Source organism: Ambystoma mexicanum, chromosome 5q, assembly GCF_040938575.1.
Source record: "Ambystoma mexicanum isolate Mex_15411 chromosome 5q, UKY_AmexF1_1, whole genome shotgun sequence".
NCBI lineage: Eukaryota > Metazoa > Chordata > Amphibia > Caudata > Ambystomatidae > Ambystoma > Ambystoma mexicanum.
The window spans coordinates 24139921-24166686 of record NC_090933.1 but is presented as its reverse complement, the minus strand read 5'-3'; the positions used below and the strand labels follow the sequence as shown (position 1 = coordinate 24166686).

Sequence of the window (26766 nt, the reverse complement as noted above, 5' to 3'; positions counted from 1 at the left end):
TCTGGAAGAACAGAGGCCAAATGCAGATCTAGGGGTCAGTGGTCTCCCCAGAAGGATGGGAAGATGGAGTAGTAATCTGCTGAGCGTGGATGGTCCTTGGAGCCTGCAAGGAAGCAATAGAGAATTCACAGAATTTATGCAAACCTCTGTGGCCAAAGCTAGTAAAGTTACTAACATGGGTCGAAGATAGAGGGGGACCCCTGCAGATAGTGACACGGGAGAGCCCGAAACTATGCTTCAGAAACAATGGCACAAAGAAGATGGGAGAGAATCAAAACTGCGGACGAATCTTTGAAGCTCCAGGAATGACACAAGGAACCGCAGTTATTATGGACCATTACTGGGCGTGTGGATCCAAGGCATACATAAGACTGCCAAAAAACTGGGGAGGCATATGCACACTAGTGAACGTCCACAGTCCCACACTAGTGATCCCTAAAAATGACCTGAAGTTGGACAGTTTCCCAAAAGCAGATGCTCATCTAAGAAGAAGAAGAAGATCTGTGGAACTGATATCCAGGATGAAGAGGGAAAATTACTTTTCTCCCAAATAAGAAGAGGCATGCAATCCCATACGAACACAGGCTGTTCAGCCTCACCTCAATAGTATTCACAACACTGCTCCTGCCCCACATCCAAGTTGGAGTGAATGCTAAATGGTTGCAGATAACCAGATGGGAGTTATTGCAGACAATCAATACTACTATAAACGGATTCAACGCAATCAAAGAAGAGCTGGGAGCAATCAGACTGGTGACCCTCCAGAACAGATATGTGCTTGACATGATCACAGCAATGGATGGAGGTGTTTGTGCAAAAATCGGAGAATCATGTGCACATTCGTACCATCACATGATGAAGAAAACGGAACCCTAACAGAGGCTATAAGCATGCTGACAAGCCTAAAAAAACAGATGATTGATGAAAGTGGTCAAGTAGACGATGACAGCTGGTTTGGAGACCTATTCTTGTGGGTCCCACAATGGATGTCAAATATATTCAAGTTTCTGGGAGCTCTACTAGCAATGGTATTGCTAGGATTCTGTGTAATCAAGATAATCATTACACAGTGCCAAAAAACTGTGAAGAAGGCCATAGGGATGAAAATAATGTTTGATGTCGAACCAGGATGGAAGCCCAGAGACCTGACTGATGAAGAAATAAGAGACTTTGTGAAAGCCAGCAAATTTGCGCCAGAAGGAACAAAGTTCACATAGCCTAAGAAATGAAGAAGGTATGAGGGAAAATGGATCTACTGCAGCCCAAATGGACAATGTCAGCTAATGACGTGGAACAAAGACGAACATCTGAAGACGGCAGGGAGTTTGAAGGGAGTGATAAAAATATGGACTCCAAAGGCTCACACATTCACACCATCATGTACCAACACAGAGGATGATGAGCATGACAGTGAGGAAACAAAAGAAATTAATGCAAAGGAGATTGCAGAAGTGGTCGATGAACTGACCAGAGGGGGGAGTGTAGAGGAGGTCCCAGACATGGCCTGCACCCCCGACCCCTCATTTCGAGGCAGCAGGAACGCACTCGTCAAGGTATGTGACGTATGAAGAGCAAATGAACCTACAAAGATCTGCAGTGGGACTCTGCCCAGTATACATCAGAAGATCCATACTGGTTGAAGCACCCATAACCAGACAACCCTGGGCAGCATGGTACACTATCAGACAGCCATACCAGCCGCTGATACGAAATGAGGAGTACCTACACACGGTCCATGAAGAGACCCCAAAAGCCTTAATGGAAGGCCAGTGGAAATGCACAAGGGCCTGAACAGATTTGACAATGACCAAGAGCAGCTATCGAAGATAACACGCCAGTGCGAGTAACTATGAAATTGAATGGAATAGGCACAGAGAGGAGACAATGTTAAAACGCCAGGAAACAGTGTTATGAGACAAGATGGAAGCAACCGTCCTGTTAAACGTGTGTAAATAGGCTTCAAACGCAAGAAATCGATATTGCTTGCAATGCTTAGTAGAAGATAGAGCGGCAAGCGCCAACCGTATATCTACCTCAATAAGGCACATTATACAAGTGCAACTCCATTTTGTAAAAGCAGAAAAGGTACCCAGGCGGCCAGATGCCTGCCAGGCCAAGTTTCGAAACCCAGCCTAAGGCAAGAGAGGAGCAGAATCGAAACTCAACAAAGAGCGGCTCATGACTAGTTATTGAGTCGTGTCGGAGTAAGTGAATCCTGCACCCCCTGTTCTCACATGGTGCAGCTATCTTGTCTTACAAGTTCTAGAAGGTGAGTGCTGACCAATGGGTCCGTCAGCATATTCCTCTCCTCCTGAACACTGGCATTTTGCTGCAGCTAGTTTGGACATGTTTTCATATTGTGGCATGGCATGTTTAATGGCAGGGACAACTGCAGTACTATCTCAAGGTGGGATTCTGCCATTTATCAGCAGAACCAGAGTGGGCATGTCTTCTTATGGTATCATTACTGTCATTATGTGAAAAGCAAACATTAGTGAGTATGCTCTTATATAGGAATACTGGCCTACATTGGTGCAGCCAGCATGGAAAAGTATGGGCACATGTTTTAATACTAGCAGATATTGCAGGCAAACACATCATGGAAATGTATTTGGAATTGCTCCACTGTGCTGTTTGGTACTTCCATCTGTTGGATTTTTTTTATGAGTCACCCTACAAAAACAACTACAAACAATCTGGCTTTTTACCCCATTTTTTCACTTAAAGCATACAGTAAAATGCATAATTTTAATCCATTATTTAAAAAAGTTCTTGGGTGGGGCCTAAACGCTCTTTATTTCTTCGGCTGCTACACTCAGTCTCTATGGCATATTTGTGGGAAATATGAAAACACTTCAAATTTAAAAAATCACCAGTCTCCACTGGTTAGCGCCCCATTCTAATACCTCTGCTTTCCTCAATATGTACTTCCCCCTATGACTTTAAAGCACTCTGTTGATCCCTGAAGCAATATCCATGCTCAATAACTACCCTAATAATAATAATAATAATAATAATAATAATAATAATAATAATAATAATAATAATAATAATAATAATAAAATAGGTACATTTGGTATTGGAACAGTCTAGGAAACGTGCATGTAATAGCATTACAATGGACATAGTTAACAGTACATGCTGAAGTCAGAAGCAGTGTCATTGTTCCCTGTCCAGAGGTTCTTGGAGTTAGACAGCTAGACCAGTTACCCCATAGCAGATTTAAAGCAACTGACGAAAATAACACATCACCTCAGGGGCGTTGCTAGGGGGGGGCTAAGGGGGCTATAGCCCCTGATCTTTTGGTTGTAGCCCCGGATAGAATCTCAGGAGCTACAGCCAAAAGACTAGCTAGCCCCCAGTCCCAACAGTTCCGACATCAGCCTAGCCCCGGGTCTTTTCCAGACCTAGCAACTCCCCTGCATCACCTGCTTCTGAAATTGAAACTAGCAGTAGCAGTTACATCTGCTCACCTACAGCAGAGTCACAGCATGCAATGAAACGTATGAACTTTCCCTCCATGTGAAAATGAAACGTGCAGGTTTCTGATTGATATTAGAAGACAACTACAGGTGAACTTTTTAAGCGCTGCTGAAATAAGCAAGGTTGCACTTCTCTGCCAGTTGTTGATCAGAACCCAAACACCACTCAGTAAAGTCTCTCGAAATTCGATGTACGGCTGATGCAAGTTACACTAATTGCTGCTTGCAATTACACCCAACACTGCTCAATACAGCAGATTCAAGAGAAGAAAACTCCCAAGCTGATGGGAGTTGTAAACCAGAAAATCTGAAAGCCAAACATAGCAGACCCTGGTTCTACAAAATACATGATAATACCGAAAAAAGCATGGTGGCACCCAGGGAAGGGGAATGCCAATGCTATTCTGCATTGGATGCCACCATGTTTTTTCAGCGCCTTAGCCCCTCCCCCAGCATCAATGTCATCCCCAATCCTTAACTGCCTGATTTACCTAGTGCCATAGTGCTTCTATCTCTGGCTACTGCGCTCCTTCCCCTTCCCCTACCATACCATCAACCGTCTCCGTGATCACCTGGGTATCACTAATCAGGCTCGGGCCTGGCTGACCTCTTTTCTCTCTGATCGACCCTCCCAGGTCCAACTTGGGTCCTTCCTATCATCTATCATCTATCTTCCTCTCTACTGTAGTGTTTCCCAGGGGTCTAACCTCTTGCCCTGGCTTTTCAACAAATACCTGGCAACTCTCGCACACTGCATTGTCATTTTCTGCTCAGATTTCCAGTGTTATGCTGACGACACTCAACTCATTTTCAGGTTGCCCTCGGCCACCTCCTCTCCCTCTCTCATCTCTGATTGCCTAACTGCCATTCAAGATTGGTGTGCCGCCAATGATCATTCTCTGAATGCCAGCAAAATGGAGATCCTCCTCATCAGCACACCTTCACCATCCTTTCCTCTCACTCTCTGGCCGGCCTCCCTTGGCCCTCCTCCTACCGCCACCTGTGAGGCTAAGAACCTCGGGGTCATCTTTGACTCTACACTTTCCTTCTCCGCCCACATTTCTAATGTCTCTAAAAAGTCAAACTTCCTACTGCACCTCCTCAGAGTTACTCTGCCTTTCCTCTCCTTCCCCCAGAAGCTCTTGGTCTCCCAAGCTCTGGTTCTCTCTAGGTTGGACTATTGTAACAGCCTCTTTCTAAACCTACCTGCCTCTACTCTCCACCCTCTGCAACTAATCCAGAACAGGATTGCGAGATTTGTCCTTGGCCTCAAGCCCTGGGATCATATCTCTCCAGCTCTGAAATCCCTCCATTGGCTCCCAGTGGATGCAACGATTCAATTCCAAACCCTCTGCATTGTCCACAAGGCTTTCTGGGGCCTGGGTCCAAAATAAATTCAGCTATCCCTCCGCAAATACCTTCCCTCTCAAGCTCTTCGCTCCTCTACTTCTAACTCTCTCAGGGTCAGTCGTTTTTCAAAGAAACAAGCTGGGGGTAGATCTCTGTCTTCGGCTGGGGCCTCCCTCTGGAACAGCCTCCCTGCCACTCTAAAACTTGAGGAGAACCATCTCTGGTTCTGGAAGCACCTCAAGACCTTCCTCTTTTCTTCTGCCTTTGCTCCCCCTCTCCCCTGCTGATCTGTTCTCTCGTGGCACTGTGCACCTGGCCACCCTCTGTCCTCCGGGCCCAGGTACCTGCTCACCCTGCCACCCTCCCGCACTGCCTCCTGGCCACCCCTTGCACTGGAGTCTGTATCTGTACCCATAAAGCCCCCCCCCCTTTTCTTCCTGCACTGATCAGACCTACCCTGTCTGCTGGCTTAAACCTAGCACTTACCAATTGCTGGCTGCACTACAACTGTTTGTTGTCTTTATTATTTATTATTTTTATCTGTTTCTCCTTTGCTTCGCATTTTCCACTTCTCCCCCTTCCATGCACTTTTCCCCTCCCCCTCTCCCATGCACTTGCGCGTTCTCAATGTCACTGGGCCTAGTAAGATCGTTGTTTTGTTCTCCCCTGTTCCCCTCCCTTGCCTTGTCGTGCTCTGAAACACTTGTGTACGAGCACGATAGAAACAAAATATCAATATCAATATCTGCACTCGGCCACCATAAAAAAAGAAAATGTAATTTATTTTATTTTATTTTATTTATTACGGTTGTGGACATCTTTCTTTTCCTTTTTTTTCTTTTTTTTTTTACAGGAAATAGGGCTCACTCTATTTGCGTTGACCCATCACCAAGCAAAAAAAAATCAATTCACACTGTTAGCACTCCTGAGAGAGCCCGAGGGTGTACATATCAATCACCCCCTTGTCTGGCGGCATATAGGGCAAGTAGCAGCCCTAAGCCCTTGCCAAGGTCCTCGCTTCACACAGGCCTACCTAGGCTTAGGCTAGCGGAACATAACTAGCCAAGTACACCCCCCCAGTCACGGGGGTGATAGCTATAATATACCCTCAATTGTATTGTAAACATATTAAAAGCCATTAAGGGGTTTCATGCAAAGCAAAGCAGAAGGCTGCAGTCGTTGTGTTTTATACAAGAACAGTACAGAACTCCTTCTAATGTACTTTTTGATGCTAGGTTATTTTTTGTTAATCTTTATAATCGTTATAACAAAACAAAGACAATTAAAATCAAATGTGTTTGTCCAAAATAGCAATGCAGATGATATGAACTGAAATGCAACAGTTTGGATGAATCAGCATTTTAGATAGTTTAATGGACCTATTCCCGGCTCAAGGTCCATGCTTACATCTCAGAGTGAGGGTGGACCTCAAGGCAGATATGTGCCTTGAACTGCAGTTCGGCCTCAGACCAAGGATTGGTCTCTTGGGTTGGGCATTGGGCTAGGGAATAGCCTCAAAGTAGGGATGGGCATCAGTGCAATAATGGTTCGTAAGGCAATGGGTATCCAGGAGCTAGTGATGGATGTTGAGTAAGGCACTGGGATATGGATGGAGATAGGCCTCATATGAGGGTAGGCCTTGGGAGTCTAGAGCTGGTAGGGGACCCATAAAAGTGATTGTTCATAAGCCAGGGATGGGCCTTGAGAGGGAATGGGATTTCGGTAAGGAGCAGGTATAGACTTGGTGTGCAGCGAGAGTCGCAGCCGAAGAAGAATGATAAATGCAACTTTGGGGAACTCAGTCAAATATTGTCTTGTTTGCACATTATGATGATATAAGAACCAGCTGATTATCTTTTATGTTACACTGAGTCTTATATGTGTATTACCACTGGGAAACCACTATGGTATTCTTTGGCAAAGTGTAACAATTTTGTACCATAACATAACATATGTTACGTAGGGTAGTGTGAAAATGTATTTTATTTTAATTTTATGTTTGCATCATATGACCTAAATAAATAGGTCTTAATACAACAATAAACTAACATATTGCAATCACTCAATTTACAAAGAAATAAATAGACAATTGAACGTCTCACAGTAAATACAAATCTTAAAATAAATTCAATTTCCCCAGAAAAGAATACCGAGCCAACAATGTAGATTTTGAGCAGTAATCTGAGTGAACAATTTCCCCCAAAGGGCACCCAGGGGAATAGTCCGGTGGAATTTACATGTTTTCCAAGAAGGTTGTTTCTGAGTAGTGTCAAAACTGGACATTCACAACTCAAGTTCCTTAAGGACTCTACAGGCACAGAACAGAGCCTACATCATTTATGCCCTTCAGTTTCCATCTAAAACCGTTTTCTTTAGTTGGCAACCCATTAAAACGGGAATGCAACAGGTATCCGGCAACCCCCCAAGAGGGGTATACAAGCAAGTGGGAAGCACAGGAACCTCCTTTCCTATGCCAAATTCCAACTTCTTTATTTCACGACCTTGCTTCATCACTAGTCTTGAACCAGTCAAAGTCTCTGCATTTCCTCCTAGCCAGAGCATTAGTTTCCGCTAATTCATCTATAGCGGTAGATGCCATTTTGAGAAATTCATTACTTGACTGAACCAATAGGCTCTCTCTCAAGGCTCTTGGACGATGCATTTGTTCAAAGATAGAATGAGGCAGTGGATGGCTAATTTTTTTGCATTAGAAGGGCTCTATTCCAAGCAATTTTGTAATTAATAGAATGGAAGCCTAATTTGTGCTGAATAATTGACATTGGAACTGCTCTTGGTAGGCCTAATACATTTTTCCATAGAATCCCCTCTATGTATTCAAATTCGTATTTGATTAGTTGATGATACATTTCTAAGTCATATCATACCGCAGGCACCACCTTTCATTCATAGAATTTGGGAAAATGTTTAAGCAAGAACCTTCCCAAGTGACGATGGAGAGATTTCATTTGACAGGCCATTTATTTTGCTCTATTAAACACTTGATCGATGAACAATGATTTACTTCTTCCGCCGTGGATGTTAAATGCCACATACTTCACATGTCGCACTTCTTCTATGTTAATTGAGTTAAGATGCCAACTAGTACACAGCCTTCTGCACCCAGCGTGAATCACCAACATTTTTGATTTCAAAGTGTTAATGGACAGGGCATTTCTTATGCTATAGTGGCCAAGGCCTTCTTTGGATTCTTACCCTAGTATGATCTAAAAACAAAATTTCATCATCGTTGGTAACCCAAGACAAACTACTGTCCATAACATTAGGGGGGACAAAATGAGATTCTGCCAAGTCAGCGCAAAGCTCTGACAAGAAAAGACTGAATAACATTGGCGCCAAGACATCCTTGGCGTAATCCATTGTTTGCTTGTATTGGCACGATCATCTGGCCGCACCCACCCATTCTGACACGTAAGGTTAAATTGCAGTGCAGGTTAACTAAAACTGCCAGCAAATTTTTGAGGATACCCCAGTTTCTTAGTTTTTTTCCAAAGCAAGTTTCGATCTACTTTGTCAAATGCCATTGACAAGTCGATTAAAACTGCATATACCTCCGGGGTTTGCTTTCCCCCCTCTACTGAAGATGGCTGATGACAAGGCCTACAGTAGTTGTCCCCACCCCTTTATGGAAGCCAATTGGATTTGGCTTCAAGGTAGTGTGCAAATATCTTATGTGTGGAGGTGGTTATGAGACTGTCTGGCAATATTATGTGTAAGTTACCTAGCTAAATATTGAGCAAGCCCTATTTGTTTTATTACCTTTCACACCGGCAGAATTAATGGGCAAAACCATATCACTCCATTTAATAAATATTGAGGTTGGGGCTGTGTGTTGCATTCTTTATTACACAAGTAACAAAACTGGTGCTAAATGCATTTGTTACATTTTTATCTCAGGTGCACATGTTATAAAGTTTGACTAACTCTGTCCCTCCCACCCCCCTCATGCGCTGATTCTAGCTTTCCATCCCAAGCACACATAAATCAACTGAGCATTTGTCACTCTTCCAATCTCCCCCACGTTTCTTCTTTCACCTCACTCCTCAGCAATCACACTCAAAATACATGTATTCCTGAAACCTTGCCCCACCATTCCCATGTGTCTCCAAACCAACCCATGAGCAAAAGGCAAAAGATACCTGGCCTCCAGACAACAGTCGTCATACACGACTCTTCCCTACAGAAAAAAACACAACAAAAACACTCGGACCACCACACCACCAGCCCCCACCAAAGAAAACACAAAAGAATCCCATAACCTGGGACCTGATACAAAGTGTTTCTTCACCATGGCTCCATGACACTTTTCTTACATTTCAAAGCATTTTAGTCACAATCAGTGATAGTCACAGGGTAGGGGAGCCAGCCAATAAGCTCCCTCCTCCGATGAGCAGAATCCTGAGAGGAACACCCACTTTCTCAGGGCCCTGGATATTCGCCCACCTTGTCATCCCCACCACTCACCCTAATCTGTTCCCTCGTCGACACGTATTTACTGCCAGCACTTTCTGCACATCTCCATATACCCTTTTATCAAAGGGGACACCCTTTTCTATTAAGAAAACTATTTCGAGTGAGATGTTCATGTGCACATAGCTTTAATGGGTTCATGTCTTCATAACGAATACTTAAATAACGAAAACTTTCCAGTGAAAGAAAAATAATGCAACATTTCGATTTTTTAAATCTTTTTTAATTTGGGCCCCCCTTCCTGTTTCCCCAGCTTTATTACCCCCCTGAACCGCCCTCCTACCCTTTTTAATGCTTTTCCCCACTCCCCACACCCCATATATACTTTGACCAAAAATTCGACATTGTTTTCGTTATTTATTTTTCACTGAAAAAGCAATTCTTTTTTCCGTTATAAACACTGCAATAATGGTCTCAACAGGGTGAAGGGGCGTAAAGCGGCCGTGAACCGCCCGTGCCTCGGTCTTTACTGCTGTAATGTACTCAAGTGATATATTATAGAACAGCTACATATGGCCAAAGGTGCAGCATTTCAATGTGTTACCTTTACAATAGATGGACGCCTAGTACATTCAGTCGTTCATTAAGGTGCGTATACGTATGCATTAGAAAGTTAAACACGGTCTAGTCTGTGGTATTTTATTGTAAGCTTTCCATTTTAAATTTAGCAGTTCTCTGTTTCTCTTTGAACGATAAGTAAAAACACAAAGGACTCGTTCTCTGCTGACTGCAAGTGTGATTCTGTAAAGAGGCAATTATGCATGACTAGGCGGTTTTGTTAAGGCGTGCGCGCGTGCATAAACAAGCGCGAGCCGAGTCCACGCCTTACCTATAGCAGTTGTTGGAGAACTTGTTGTAGCTGGAGAAGGCTATTAGCACACCAAACCCGATGCCGAGGGAGAAGCAAATCTGAGTGGCAGCGTCTATCCAAACCTGCGGGCAGGCCCCACATCCGGACACAAAGGGAAGGCGGGAAGGGAGAGAAAGAGAACGCTGCCATTAGACATAATTGCAGGAAACCCATTCAACCCAAAGATGAAAGATAGTGCTGAATACATGGCAATTTCGCAAATTACTATTGCACGCATGTGCCCAATTCAATTTCCCAGATTGCCACTTTGAGTTAATAATGTCGTGAGCCCTTAGAGAGAGAAATTGTCCCCGGATGTTAACCATTCTTATGGAAAACAAAATATTGGCTCAACGTTACCAACAGCGAAGGCCACGGAGTCCACAGCTAATTATGCATTAGGGCATTTATTTTCCTATTACAGTACATCATGTTACATTTTTGCAGGAAGTGATATTGTAATTATCTTGTAATATCAGAGTTATCCTAATACGTTGGCAGAATATTGAACGTTAACATCATATGCACAATTACTGTTGACCAGTTCCACGCCCTATATATTATTTGCATAGCAAGGTTTGTTTTACCTGTTAATATTTCCATTGCACTAAAAGATTTCTAGACCAGTCCGGCGAATTCCGCACATTCTTCGCATCGAAGGATACCCACAGCTTGTTCTGTGGAAAGGCCCACATTATGTAACAAGCATTGGCCGAACCAAAGGGACTGGCTTCTTTTCCAGAGTAAAGCTGTACAGGGGTGTATAGGGGTGCACCTAGAATAACATTTCAGTTGGCTGGGGAGGGAGAGGGACCTTTCATAGAGGGATGACTAACCCTTCACATTTTAGGAGAGACACTAACTTCAGAGACTGTGGGGGAGGGGGAAACTTACTTGTGTGAAGGCATCTAACTTCCTTACACGTTCTAATGAGACTGTTCTTTTGGAGCTTCAATGTTACAAGCAATAAACTCTCTTTTCATGTCTGAAACCATACATTTAAGAACTACTATGAGAAGGAGATGTCTCCTGTCCCCACTACCCTCCCCACCAGGGAACAAGGTAAGTGCTCCTCTCCCCCTACCCCCTCCCCCATTCACAGATTTCCCTTCCCTCCTCCACACTTTCCTTCTTTTTGGATCGTTTTTGGGAGCAGATGCGCTGGGAACACTTCAGTCCCCAGTGTGTCCGTTGCAGATCTGCATCACACGGCCATGGAAAAGAAGAAGGGACTACGTGTAATCCCGTTTATCCTTTCCATGTTGGCAATTTCTTTGTTTACATTTTTCCTGTTTTTTTAATGGCCGCCATGGAAAGGGAGAAGGGACATTTAATGCTATTTTCAATGGCCACCATGGAAACGGAGAACCAACTTTGTTTTGCCTTCCTTGGTGGCCATTTTGAATTTTTTTTCTTTTTTCAGTTGTGAAACGCTTTTGTTTCACAACTGAAAAAAAAATGATTTTAGTAGCCCGGTTTTACGGACTGGGGTACTAATAGCAATAAGACCTTGCAGAGACGTTTCAGTACTGCTTCGGATTTTTAATTCTGTGTTATCAGAATTTCTCAGTGTAGCTGATATTCTTTTAAGCAGCAATCTAAAATGTGCCATCATAGCTGCTATACAGTATTACACTACTATAACTTTTTGCAAGTTTTAGGAAAGAGTCTAAGGTAGCGTATATCATTCACTCTGGAAATCAATCTATCCGGGCCACTGACATGGAACTTGGAGATAAAAATGAAGACGAAAAGCATCCCGGCAGATTAATCCCTGATTCATGGAATTATTTGTGCGTAAAACGCACATTTGCGCACCATTCTGCCCAAAAATCCCTGTTTGAGGTATGGGGATTTTTGGGCAGAATGTCACGCAAATTTGCGTTTTACATGCAAATGATTCCATGAATCAGCTTGAAAATCCACAATAGAAGACAATTGCGCCTCCACATGGCCCTGGTGAGCAAAGCTAAAAGGAAGTTCTCATCTAATAAAATAGACAATCCTCATTACGACCCTGCCGTCCGGAAAGAAAGGTGGTAGTAAAACCGCCGCCACCGTTCTTTCCGGACCGGCTGATTGAGAGTCCTGCAGGCAGGAGGTGTCACTCCCACCAGGTCTGACCTGGCAGGTTTAACACCACCTGCCTGTAGGCGGACATGGAAACACAGGCTCTATCAAAGATGGAACCAGTGTTTCCATGGTCCCCATCCCCATGGAGTCCTGTGGGACTCCATGGGAATGGGGATTTACAGAATTCCGCCTCCGGAATTCCCGGGTCACCGGGGTCGTAATGCCCCGGTAATTCCGGGAATCACAGAGGCGGAATGGTAATACAAGTCCGGCGGTACACTGCCAGTTTTTCCGGCTCGGTTACCGCTGGACTCGTAATGAGGCCCAATGTGACCAATGTGGCTACATAACTTTTTGATGTCCCAAAAATTCTGGACAAACCACAATCACCTTCTAAAATCCTTTCACAAGCTATGGTGGATGAGCTGTCTAACTATTTTGTATATAAAAAAAGAAACAATTAGGACTGCTCTGAGAGCTCTTGTTGATATAGTAACACCACTCACACAGCAAGGACATTTGTTCTGACTGATTTTCAGCTGATGAAACTAGAAGAGGTGAACAATCTCCTAATTTCATCACGCTGCACAGGTTCACCTTTGGATCCATTAGCTTCAGTCCTGCTCCAGAATGCTGCAAAAGAGCAGTCAATTGACACCTGCTGAAAAAAACATCTCTGCATCTGGCAGATCCTGGGAATTTCGATCCAATTAAACTCCCCTTTCTCGCCCAAAAATTACAATAAGCTTGACTAATCAACTTTCATGAAGGAGGACAAATTATTCGAACCATCCCAAATAACATTCCTGTCAGCATCCACCCCTTAAGTCGTGACCACAACCACGCTGGACACAATGCGCAAGGAAGTGAACAGTGGGGTGGCTCGGGCATTTATCCTAACGGGTGCCCCTAGCGCTAGCACAGTGGCTCACCAGTTTCTGTTGAGACATCTAGAGCCATTTGGTCTGGGTGGAACTGTCTGCAAGTGTGACGCTTCTTTTTCATTCTCAGGTATTCACTTGTACAATGACAATGTAGGCACAATGTAGGCACTTTATTTCTCAACCCCTTGACCATAACATGTGGCATGATACGGGGCTCATCCTTATCGCTTCTTTTATTTAACATATATATAAAACCGTTGGCAGAGTTGATTCGACAAAGCAGCCTTTGTTTTCTAAATTACCCAAAGGTGACACACACTTTTTAGTCTACCTGTCACGCAATCTCAGAGACTGTCAGACAACCATAAAAGTCTGAGACCTTGTTCTGGACGGATTCCATTAGCCATGTCCCTGCCCTCTCGCCAGCAGTGAAAAAGCATTGTATTATTATAGACTTTGAACTGTATCTAGGACCACAGATATGCTCAGAGTTAAAATCCTGCTTTCTTCAGTACGTGTGTCCAAACATCTGGTTTCCTTTCTGTCTTTCCCACACAAAGTCACAGCTGTGAAGGTCTTTGTGTCTTCACAGCTGGACAATGGGAACAGTATTTGGGTGGATGTTCCCGAGAATCAATTACCTTGATTGCAAAGTGTCCAAAATGCTGCACGAGCCTTATTTCTAAGGCCAGGAAATGTGAACATGGTTTCCCTGTACTTGTATAATAACACAGGATACCGTTGATACAACATATGGGGCCTCATTACGAGGTGAGTGGTAAGGGATTACCCGCACCTCTAAGGGCACTGGTGCCGGTAATCCCTTACTGCCCTACTACGAGATCCCTTTGCGGGTCCTTCCTTAACGCCTGGTTTTTCCAGGCATTAAGGACGGGACCCGCAAAGGGACTCTAGAGCTAATAACGGTACCGCCAACCTTGGAATGGACCGGTAATTGCTCCATTCACCAGGGCGGAGTCGGAACGAGTTTGGAGGCAGCCATGGCGCTAAAAGTGCCATGGCTACCTCCAACCTTGTAATGAGGCCCATGGTGTTCAAGGTTATGTGCTAATTTCACAAAAACACATATGGATGCAGAACGGCAGCTCTATCTCATAGACTGCATCCTTACTGCGATAAAATGGCTACTGCTCTGCTAGAGTACTGGGATGTTTAGTGGTTAAATTGCCTACTCGGCCACACACTACTACTAAACCAGCAGTGATCCCAAGCATACAGATAAAACAGACACAGCCCGACGGGTCTACATTGTTTGCCTTTTTTAGTAACGTAGACAAAGGTCAGGCTATAATCACACAAGGATTGTGAAGTGATCACAGTAACAACCCAAACAGTAATAGTACAAACATTCCAAGAATAAAATAGTGTCCATTCAAGGTTTTATAAAACAAATATACTTTAATTGAACAATAGAACATTAATTCAAATAACTAGTGAATGAAACAGAAGCAAAACCCACCCTTGTGGAAAGAACACAGACAATTAAACACTTGTAGAGAATAGCACTCGGGGTTGATCAGGCAAGACATTGCAGTTATGTCACTTTAAAGGATGTGTCTTTCCAAGAAAACATGCAAAAAGATGTTTAATAGTCACTAAGGTCCCCGCAAGTGCACCAGGGGCCAGCGCTTCTCAAGTACCTTGTTCTTGATCTCGGGCAGTTCAGCATCGTCAAACTGTGGTTCTCTGTGCTGTCCTTGTTGTCAAACTGGGTTTGAGATGCAACAAGTCTCTCTGATCCAGGCGCCTAGTCGGCATCGAATCGGCTCCTAGACAGGGCTCTATTTGGTTTGATGCAGCATGAAAAGGAAGGTGGTTTGAAGGGTCCAAGCGGCTCAGGTTGGCGGTCAAGTTGGTTTTAGACGATGTTGCAGCTGGGTGGAGGCGATGCATGACATGATGGCACCCAATGGTTCGGGTCGAGGTTCAGTTGGGTTGAGGTGAAGGCTTGTTGGTTTGATGTGGTGCCCGAAGTGGCATTGATCCGAAGGCTTCTGCAGTGGTTAGCTGGTATGTGAGCAGTAGCGCCAAAGAGTGCTACTGGGGCAAAGTGGCACCAAGCCGGTTCAAAGATGCAGGCAAGCAGGTTGAAGATGCAAGCGTGCCAAAGGCAGCACTGTGGGTCCTGTTAGCTTGAACGGCATCAGCCACAGTCCAAAGGTGGTTTAAAGCTATACGGGCAGGATTACGGCTTCTCTCTGGCTTCCCATTGCTAGGACTCCCAATGAGGTCCAGAGGACAAGGTGAGTCCTTCTTACTGTGCATTTCCTACACAACTGCGAGTTAGGATGGCATCTGCAGAGATTCCTTCACCTTCAGTTAGGAGCTTGGTTCCAGTGCAGTTGGCAGAGTGCAGGCCTTGGGCCAAACAGCAGCCACCCCCAATGGGCCATTAGGATGGCTAGGGATCAGAGATGTCCTGTGCTTTGGAAAAAAACACCTCTATGGCAGGGTGCTTCTGAATGAACTGCACTCCCAGCAGGGATCAAGACAGATAAGGCAACAATGATTACACTTAATATAAGAGGTGCAGAAGTTAAAATGTCACCTATTGTTGCAGTGCCCTTGGGGCACAGCAGCTGTCAGAAATGCAAATGTGATCTTTGAACCTGCCCTATGCCACTGAAGAGCAGGTGTTCCAGTGGTCAGGGGGCTGGTGTATAAAGCCCATGTGTATGCACTATGCTTATAAAATGGGGTCTGATTTGCAGACCGCCCTTTCAGAAACAGAATTAGCTGCATCATTTTATTATTTAATGAAAATAAAAAAAGCTAAGGATTTCACATCATGCAAGATGGCATTATGTCAGACTTACCATCCTACAAAACACGTTACTCCTGCCTGCGCATTGCTCTTTATGTTTAAGAAGAATACATTTGCAGTTAGATTCTGCTCTCACCAAGAAACACACAACCAGATGCAGCTACCACAGTCTGTCTGCCTGGAATGGAACCTCTTAATGTTTAAATGAAAACTTCAAACATGGATATTCAGCAAGTGCAGCCCACAGTACAAATATGAATACCTTGACTCAATGAGTATGGAGTCTGAAGTTCTCTATTACATTTCTCATGAGGCGTGTTACAACGCTCCATGGTTTACCCACACCTTTTAAAAAAAATATCCTGAGTTGAATTGGCATAGCCACTTTGTGTGTTGAGTAGCTATACATACTACTAGCTACTACCTGAATGCTAACTGCAACCCAAACATAATGGCCCTCATTACAACACCGGCGCTAAACCATGGCGCTATTAGCACCATGGTTGGTGCCGGTGTTGTAACGGGTCCGCCATGGTTCAACAGGGAATTACCACCCCATTCCACGGTTGGCGGGGCGGTAATTCCCCATTGAACCATGGCCCTTCCCCATTCCCATTTTCACTCCGTAGGGCTCTATGGGAATGGGGAAGGCGCTAAGTACGGTACCACAAATTGTGGTACCCTACTTAGCACCAAGGTCCCTTTGTGGGTCCCTACTTTAACGGCTGGTGTAGACCAGCCATTAAGGTCGGGTCCCGCGAAGGGACCTCGTAATCAGGCGCTAATGGGTTAACGGCGCTGCAGCCTTTTACAGCGCCGTTAACCCATTAGCGCCAGGGTCGTAATGAGGCCCAATGTATTGAAATAACCCTTCACAAAAAATGCATCCACACACTTAAGCAAATGGCTCATGGACTGCAGTACTGTGTGCTCTGTACGTGAGTGACTGTGTGGCTTAGTGGATAGGTGTGTTAATTGGTGGGTGGATGGTGGTGTGTATGTCAGTTGATGGATGAGTAAAAGGACTTGAGTATATATGCATGCGTGAGTTATAGGTTTAGTGAGTGGGTGAGTGAAAAGGTGGATGAGATAGTGTAAGGACTAGTGAGTGACTAGATGGATTGGATGCTTGTGTTCTGGATGGATGGCTGAGCGAGAAGCAATTGAAAAGGCGAGTGGACAGGTGGGTGAATAAGTGGGTGGATGCATGAGGAATTGAGGGGTGGATAGATGAGTCAGTGGGTGGATAAATAGATGAGCGAGTGGGTGAATGGATTGGTGGATGCATGTCTGATGTACTGGACAGAATGGTGACTGAGTGGGCAAAGAGTGAGTGAAAGAGCAAAATAGTGAGTCAGTGGATGGGTAAGTACATGGGTAAGCTGTAGAACAGCTGAGCAAAGTGATGGCCAAGTAGGTGAGTGGTGGGTTGGCAAGTGTAGTGTATAGGTGCCTGAGTGAGTGCATGGATTGGCAATTGGTTGGGAAGTGAAGTTAAGTAGTGAGTAGGTGGCTGGGGGAGTGAGTGAGTGGATGGGCATGTGGGTGGTTGGAGGGGTGAATTAGGGAGTGGGTGCATGAAAGCATTAGTAAATACATGCATGCTGGATGGGTGACTGACTTTACTCACCGAAGGAATATTACTTTCAACAGCTGAGAGGAAACTCTCCATATGTGCATCTGACATAGAGTCCAAGTGTGAGTGCCACTTCGCTGCCACCCCGTGCCCCATACCCACAGCTACCACGTCCTCGAAGGGTCCATTCTTCTCCGTGTAATCTTCAATATTTACATGGAAGCACTCTAAACCCTGCTCGGTTGACACAACAGCCCTATCTACCAGTACGCAGATGACATGCTACTTTTCCTCAAGGTATTTTGATTAAAGACATACACAGGCTCAAGGCCTGCGTTACATTGATCCAATCGTGTATGTCCAGTGCTTACTCCCTCCAAAACTGAATTCCTGCTGCTGACCAACAACACTAAACACCCTGATATCCGGATCTGTCTCTCTTAACCATGAGGGCTTCCCACAATTGCTGAGACCATATGGAATGACACGGACAGACACCTCCCTTTCAAACAGCACATATCAAGAAAGACACTAACAGGTTGGTATCAACTTTCTCTCCGGTGGAAAATGAAGCCCATCATCCCAGAAAACAACTGCTGTGCAAGCCTTGGTCCCCTCCCACCTAGATGGTGAAAATGCTATTTTGCAGGGCCTTCTGTTGGATGCCTTGGCACCCCTGAGATGTGTCCTACACGTTACATCAAAGGACTCCACAAATTTGACTACATCACCTTGATCGTCATCAAACTTTACTGGCTCCGGATGCAAACCCATACCATCTTCAAATCCTGCTGCATCATCTTGAAGTCTGTCACTCTGAAGTCCCCAAGATATCTCACTGAGAAAACTCAGCATCTCCACAGGCCTATGGTCCACCAGGAGTAGGGAAATGTCAGACCTGAACTCCACTGGTGCAGGAAGGCAAGAACCATATGACAGGCCTTCTCTGTCTATACCCAAAGACCACCTCCCCATGAAAATTAGACTCACCCCATGGGGTCTACAGTTTCAGAAGGAGCTCAAGACCCTCTTCTTCAATTAATGGCTCCTCCCTAACTCCTAGGTCCATGCATCAACCATTCCCCATGCTACATGAAATTGGGTGATCGGCTCCCTCCTTTTTCCTACTCTGCCCATTGCAACATTATAAAGATGCAGATGCTGATTCACACTAGCACAACATCAGCCAGACAAGTGTAGAGCCTGAACCAGGATGTGAGCAACCCAGAACACACCAAGCCCAAGGAAAAAAATGACCTCAATTTCCACATAATGAGGCATAACATTCGGGTGCCACTAATAGAAATAAACAACTCACAATGCGGCACCTGGCAGTAAAGACATGGTACTAGCAGAGATGTGTAGACTGCCTATGCTACACTTTGAGTGCTCCGATAGTAGTGATTGTTTTTGAGGTCAGTGGGTGCATGATAGTGCATGATAATATTCATTGGGCGTGAGCCATACAGCAATGTAAAAAATGCAGAGTACCCCCACAAACAGAGCCTTTGGTGCAGAAACTCACCAGGAAATGTCCAATCCACCGTGTGGGCCAGTCCAGGCGTGGTTCTGGAGAAATGGACAAGACTTCCTGAGTTTGAGCTAAAGAAAGTTAAGAAAATGTGTAGGGAAATGCTGAAATGTGGATTCCATTAGAAATCTATTCTAGTTGGAAGACCTAGTTAAGTGGAAACTCCTCACAAAGCAATTTGCTCGAGGCCCACTTGGTCATACGTTTTTTTTTACCACATTCTTTCACAGGTGTAGGTAGTGTAGTGGCTTTAGGTATTTAGAAAGGTGGCAGGCTGTGTGCTTTGCTGTAAAATGTGGTAAAAAGAATTTGACCAAAAGGGCCTTGAGAAAATTGCTTCAAGGAAACATCATAAATCGGTTCTGTGTACAGGACAGTGACCCCACAGCAAATGTAATGTTGCACCCTGTAATGGCTGAGGCAGCATATAATGTCTCGCCGTCAATGTTTAAGGATGTGAAATCTCCATTTTAGCAAAGCGTATTTTATTTGTTTTCTCACTCTATAATTGTGTTTTGAACAACTCTCAGAGTCATTACAGTAAGATCATGTATAATTCCCAGAGAAGCCATCTTGTTTACTAAACTGGTGTGTTGATCGCCAACTAGGCCCATCTTAAGAGGCCCAATAAACAGGACGCTACTTTCAGAGCAGTTCAAGGCTATTTAATAGCTATAAAGGAGGTGCATGGTACCACTGCTCTCCAGTACGTCACTCCACTCTTATGAACCATACAGAAAAATAAATTATGTAAATGTGCTTGTCTATGACACTAATCTAAAGATGCAGTGCACATTCAATTAATACCTTTTAGTATATTGTGAAGGCACATGAAGCATGACACAGACAACAGATTTAAACAATTGCTTTATTAACTCAAATGTATGGGTGGAGAAAGGCCTAACTTGCCCTATGCTAAGGTGGGATTTCACTACCTTAAGAAACTAAGGAAAGTCTGACCAGAAAATTCAACTTACAAGTCTGTCTGTGTGCAAAACCTATTCTTGCCCTCACAACCAAAGCTAAACACTCTGGCCTTGCTACAATGTATTTTTGCTAAGTTGGCTCTGCAGTGGTTTTGATGGCTTCACCACCTTGCTTTCATGCTCTCTTGCAATCTTCCATACTTGTTTTCTTCTGTGTTTTAAATGACTAATTATTTGCTTTCAAATAGGCAGTATCTGAGTTTCACATACACTTGTCATCGGGTCATAACTTTCTTTTAGTTTGGTATTCAATATCTCTAATCTTTTTCTCTGCCGCTTGCAGATTATATTGTCCTTAATACTCTCTTAACCTGTAGCTTTGGGTTTGTTTCATCATGCGTATGCTTTTTCATTCATTTGACATTCATTTTGGTTTCCCCACAGTCCCCAGGAGCGCCCAGGCTTGAATGATTTTACCTTTTCACTCACCGGTCCCTGGCATCTCCTCCGGCAGCTGTGCTTTCCCTTTGAGCTCCGCCTGCAAGTTTTCCTTCAACTGCGAGCCCTGCTTACACTTCGTGTTCTAGCCATCTCCCACTGGCAGCTCCGCCTTCTCTCCGCAGACAGTCAGTTACCTTGTTTCTTTCTTCTGCATTCACAGCTCCAGCTGCGAACCTCTGACCATTGAGGCTCCCACACCTGTGGCCTTCTCACGTCCCGCCTGGCCCTGTGCTCCACAGTTCCTTGTGCTCCTCAGTTGGCATCCTGGCTCTCTTGCAGGCCCCACCTTGGATGCCTCAGACCAGCAGGATTTCCTGCTGGTATGAATGCTGCTGGTTTCCCACCTTTTAATACACCTGCAACCACTTGACAGGTTGCAGGTGTGAGTTCCAAATTGTAATTGCCTGGTCGCAATTAATGGAGAACTTGGGACATGCCTGATCTTTACAAAACTCTGCAGGCCTCTTCCTCAACTCAGTAGTAGAGTGGTGAAAATACTTACTAGTGTTCACTACAGTATTACCCAAATTGTTCGTTTACAATTGTTCGAATTAACAATTGACCAAATTTAAAGGGTCACAATTGACCTTTTCACAATTGACCGTATATATATATATATATATATAGGGTATAGGGGTTTTGGGGGGTTTGGCGTTTGGTGGGGGGTTGTGGTGGGGGGTTTCCCCCCACATACATGTTACAATTGACCTTTACAATTCGGTCAATTGTGAAAAGGTCAATTGTAATTCGAACAGTTGTAAAACAAATAATTCGTATACAACCTTCACTACTCCTCGTCGCCTCATACTCGTCCCAGTACTATAGTTGTTTGAATGAGGGGAAATGAGGGGAGATGTTTTACAACAGCCCATAAAGGCCGGGGGAGGAGGGTTGGTTCTCAGAAGTAACGGAGGGCTACCATGTCCCACAATTAACACTCCTCTTTTCCACCCTCTTTCTGTGGTTCCTAGATTGATAGTATCTTCTGACGTTATCCTTGCTAGTAGGAAAGGGGTAACAATAGCCCATAAATGCACATGGGATTACGGGTTCATGTTCATCATGGAATGGCAAGGGGAGTACCAGGTCTCCCCACGGATGTTCTCTCCATCGTCCCAAAGGACTCTCCACCCAGATGATACTCCCTCACTTCTCCACCCTGTGGGTCAGGATCAAAAAGCGATGGCCTTTCCCTGGCCAACTGAGAAGAGGACCCATGGGGAGTAAGTGTGAGGACACCTTCAGGTATCTCAAAATATCAGATAATTCCCTGTGACTAACTTTTGTGCAATATAGTGCAGAAAAGACTGCAGAAGGTATGGCCGTAGGTGGATACAAATATTTGAGACTGTGATTTATAATTAAAAAGTTTACAACAATAATATAGGTTTTCTCTGCCCTCTCAGGTAGTTGCACATAAGATTATAATTTAAAGGCGGCTGAAAAAGGCTAGATAGAAGCACTGGATTTAACCATATATTATTTCTTTATAGAAATAACAATGTAAGGTGGATGCTTTATATATTAAAACATGTAACTGTAGGAGAAAAAGATTAGAACACTCCTATAGAAGTGTTAACTGAAACTATGGGAAAACTAATGTACTTCATTTCTGGTGTACACAAATGTTTTGAAAAATATCTCTTTCTGCTTAATATTTCAGACTGGCAAATACAGTGACATATTTAGAATTGTAGTATCCATTGGTAAAGCAGCTGTCCAGGGGTCCTTCTGGAGGTCCACGTGGAGGATTCATATCAGAGCCCCCTTACTAGTGACCCATGTGAAGGTGGATATGAATTGAGTCTTAGAATTTTCTAATTGATCTTTGCCATTTACAACTCTTTGGACTTTTATGAAAATAATATGAACATGTTTCTAAATGATTTAAAATAATGAGCTCAATACCGTGGGCTGAAGGAACATGCATTTTTTGCTTTGATGAGTGATTACTCTCTCATTTTTTCTGATTGTTCGAAAGAGGAGTAATAAAGTCAGGGGAGTGGTGGTTGCGTTAGTGAAATGCCCCCGTTCTGTTCTCCAGAGCAGATCAGCAGAAAGTTGGATCACTCTACCCCCTATTTCTCTGAGGAAGAACAATGAGTAGAGCACAAAACAATTTAACTTTATGAAGCCAATTTACTTTATTTCCTATGCGGACACCACTGTTACATTTGATCTAATGATGTCCAAGTGGGTGGAGTGCATTCCTGCACCAGATTGCAGTGTAAATCATGTATTTTCTTGGGTTACCTCAAAGAATAGAATTAGACCGGGGAAGTCTAATGCTGTGGGTTGCAAACTTCTCTAAATATAATGTGCCTTTATTTTCACACAAATATTGTGCTATTCATTTGTTTTAAATCTGCAATTATGGTTTTTAGCAGTCATAACAAAACTAGATAAAGAAGAATTTTATCTACATGCTGGGTCATGATATTTTAAACTCTGTGGATAAATATAAATATTATTAAGTTGAAAATCACACCAAGATATGGTTATAAAAATATATTTTCCATTATAGAATATTTCTAATTTTAATTATAAAAATCACTGTTACACATGGAATATGTTTATTGGATGATATGAGATTGCATTTTACCAATTTTATTTTATAGGATGAATGCTCTCTTCAACACTAAGATGACATGGATGAATAAAATGGAAAGTCACTTATTCAAAAAGCTTCCTAGTTGAAGAAAATTCTTATCTATTGAAGCAATCGAGTTAGAAATAGCATTGACTCAGCTAATAAGGTATGACAGTGAAAAATATTTTATAACTCAACAAGGCAAGGAATAATTAATTAACACATTTTTATGGAAAGATCTAAATGCAGTTGTACTATTTGTCATGAAGAAATAAGATCAGTAAAAAGAGTTGTTACAGAAGTTCATCCAGTATAAGGATTTGATTTTTTTTTTAAATAATACGAAAATATATTTCAGAATAATGATTTGCGGTTTAAGATATATAATAATCATTTTATAAGGGATGAAAAAAGGTATGCTATGATATCAGGCCATAATCTTCTAATAATATCAGGTTGATTCCACCAAACAATGCGTTTGTGAATTGTCAGAAGAAAATATTTCAGATTAGAAGTTCCTTCTGTTCACGTGAATGTAGGGAGATGAATTTCCATATCCTACAGTTTCAATCAAGTGTTGAAACTCAAAAGCACATAATTTGAGTCTTTAGTAAGTTAGCGTATCAAGACAAATAGGTAAACTATATAATTAAGGAAATTGTATATGCATATCAATAATACTGATTTGAACAGAGTATTTTTATAAGTGTGAGTCAAATCATGCATGCATAGAGCTTTTTAGATATTTTAATTGTTTTGAAGAAGTAAAAAACATATTTACTTTTCATGCATTATGATTTAACTGCCTAACACTAAAACCAATCAAAGGGGTTTTGTCTTCAGCAATGCTTTCTATCCTCTCAGAAACTTCCATTTAACAAAATATTCTGCATTTTTTTAAGTAAGATTGGGTGGAATATACTGATTGGCATGATCATTTAAACCTTTCAGATTGGTTAAAAGATTTTGGCCACCCTGAAAAGCTGAAATGCATAGCAATTTGAATAATCAGTGAGACTGAAACATGCCTTGTGACTCACAAAACAGATTTAGAAAAAAAAGAAGATAGAACATAGTGCATTCTGTTCTAGAATTTAGCAATATTCCTTCAAATCTACACGTTATGCTGTTGGGTAGAACATTCAACTTGACCACAAGTGATGGCAGACATAAAAATGCAGCAATTTTAGCATGCAAAGTTCTTTGTACCCTAGTTATAATAATGCAATACCGTTTGATCTGGGGAACACTGCCACTTGTATTTAGGAAAGCACCTTGTGCTGACATTGCAACAAGATGAAATATCATAAATCAGCAAAGGATTCTCACCAGGGCTCCATGGAAGACTGACAGTTTTACGATTTTGCGATAATGTAATGACTGGGTCTTGTATAGTTTAAATGGTGCCATGTTGGGGGCCTCTTGGCACTAGGTTCTGCAGGAGAGGAGCTGGGGGAACAGTGGGAGCAGAAAGATTAATGAAGTGTGATTCCTGGCACGTTGATGAGTAAAGATTCAGAAGTACCTAATGCCTGTGTGCCGGTGAGATTCAAGATGAGTTGGACATGCAGGAGGTTTTGTGTTGCTGTAGGGGCCTAGGTTTTCTGATCTATTGTGCACTAATGAGATTCACCATAATGCTTGGGTATGTGAGGGAATGCAACGTGGTGGTGTGATAGAGCAGATACTATAGATGAGTCTGTTGTGGACGGTATAGGAGCAGCCAAGCCTCTCAGTGTGTCTTAGTGGGTTGAAGTTCAAAGTGTAAGGTGGAAGAGGGAGCCTGAAGGTCAAGATTTCTGAAGGGGTAATTGGATTGGGAGGTCCAGGTTTGGGGTGGCAGGTACCTTGGACCCATTTAAGCTTAGATGGAACCCAGGTTCTTCCCTGTGTTTGTGCAAATACCACCAAATATTGCATTTGTTTTCCATTGGTGCAGATGCACCTTGTGTGTAGTTGCTAGTCCAGTAAAACAGCAAGTATCAGGAATTGTTGATAGTATATCCACTGTATGGATATGATTATCTACAATTTTGGGCATAGCTGGGAGCCTTTATTGGCATTTGGTTATTGGTATGAGAAATAAGCACGGCTAGATTTGTTGTGCTTATTTGTTCTTTTTCACAGATATCTGAGATTTCATTTTGTTTAGTTTATTAGCCTTTCATGGACATAAAAGTCATTAGGCATAAAACACATAAAAACATATGTATATTCGAACAATCAAATGCCCTTTAGCAGAAAAAAACTGTGTGAATATAGAAAAACCAGCACAGATCAACAATATTGAGATAAAAGAAGTCACTAGAAGATATAAATAGTAATAGATGATCTAAAAAGAGCACACAAGCATGGATTACCACAGCAGCGTAGTAGTCATGTTATATAAGTTCTCCTCACTGTTAGTTCACCAAGAGTGACAATCTTGTTAGCCATGCACTATGTAAAAATGTAGCAGCGGCAAACACTGTGGTTTCATGATCCCTTCTTCTACAATAAGACATAGCTTCTGTGACAGTGCTAGCTCCATACTAAATAAATCTTGGTTTCAGATATACTTTTCTTAAGTGCGTGTATAAAGGACAGATAAGCATAAAAGGTTCATCAGTTTCAGTTATGATTTTGCAGTATCAATATATTCTTATTCCACTTGTTTTCCCGATATGCAAGAGGCCGAGATTAAAACCTGAATTTAATGTGCAGTGATCGCATAACCTTTGGGTACATTGTATCTAGATAAATCTCATAACCTAACCTGTGTGCATTTTATTTTCCCAGTACATAGTTAAAACTGTTGATCTCAAAATGTTTCCCATCCACTCACGTTCCACCCCAGCATATAAATTGAAACAATTGGAAAAGGCATTCATTTCAGTAGGTTTATTCCATAAATCTGGATGCCCGATACTGTACACAGTGTTTTTTAAGATAAGAGCACCAGTATATCGAAGCCGCCCCCATCTTGCTTTAGAGTGTCTGCCAAAGAATCCTGATATTTATTCAATTCTAGGCGTCTCTGGAGCCTTAGTGAGAAAAATACTGCTTTTAGTGCGACAATTTACAAAAGTGGCTCAAGCTTAGCTCTTGATGTAAGAGAATTGTTGATGTATTACTTGGAACACTAAGTATTCTCTTTAAAAGCCCACTTACTATCGTGCCCAAGGGTCTACAGTCGAGGGAACCCCATATTTCCGCTTCATAAATGTCAGTATGTCTATCCTGGAGCTTATATGCCTCTATTGCATGTCTTACAGCCCCATTCCCTTCATCTTTCACAAATTGTGCTATTACTCCACAATGCCTTGACAGTTTAACACCTGCTTTTTCCAACTGACTGTTCCATTTCCCAGAACTGGCGAATCTTATGCCTGAGTAGTCATGTTGTTTCCCTTGCTCGACTATCATGGATGCAAGGTTTGTTCGATTTTTCTTTTGTTTACTAAAAACCTTAGATTTTGTATTGCGGAAGTTAATATTCAAACATGTATCAATAGAGAATTGTTGTAACAAACTAAATAGTTTTCTAAGACTGCACGGGGTAAGGGATATCCAGATTGCATAATCTTTTATTTATCAGAGCCGAAGGTTGGGGCATCAGTAGGGACAGACAAACATTTCTCAATTGCTCCATTTATAGAGAGACATAATAATGTCAGGGCCAAAACACATCCCTAGTGCACCCCTTTTGTAAGTTAATTGTTGATATTAACACTCCACTAAGGCTCCATCT

The 26766-nt window shown here is 42.9% G+C and overlaps 1 protein-coding gene across 1 annotated transcript in view; it reads right to left on the bottom strand.

Moving 5' to 3' along the window:
• SLC6A3 (solute carrier family 6 member 3) overlaps positions 1–26766 on the bottom strand; it is a 639528-nt gene that overhangs the window by 218105 nt on the left and 394657 nt on the right. The window contains exon 7 of the mRNA XM_069620436.1: positions 10150–10253. Within this exon, the coding sequence (XP_069476537.1) occupies positions 10150–10253 (104 nt within the window). The remainder of the gene's footprint in view (positions 1–10149; positions 10254–26766) is intronic.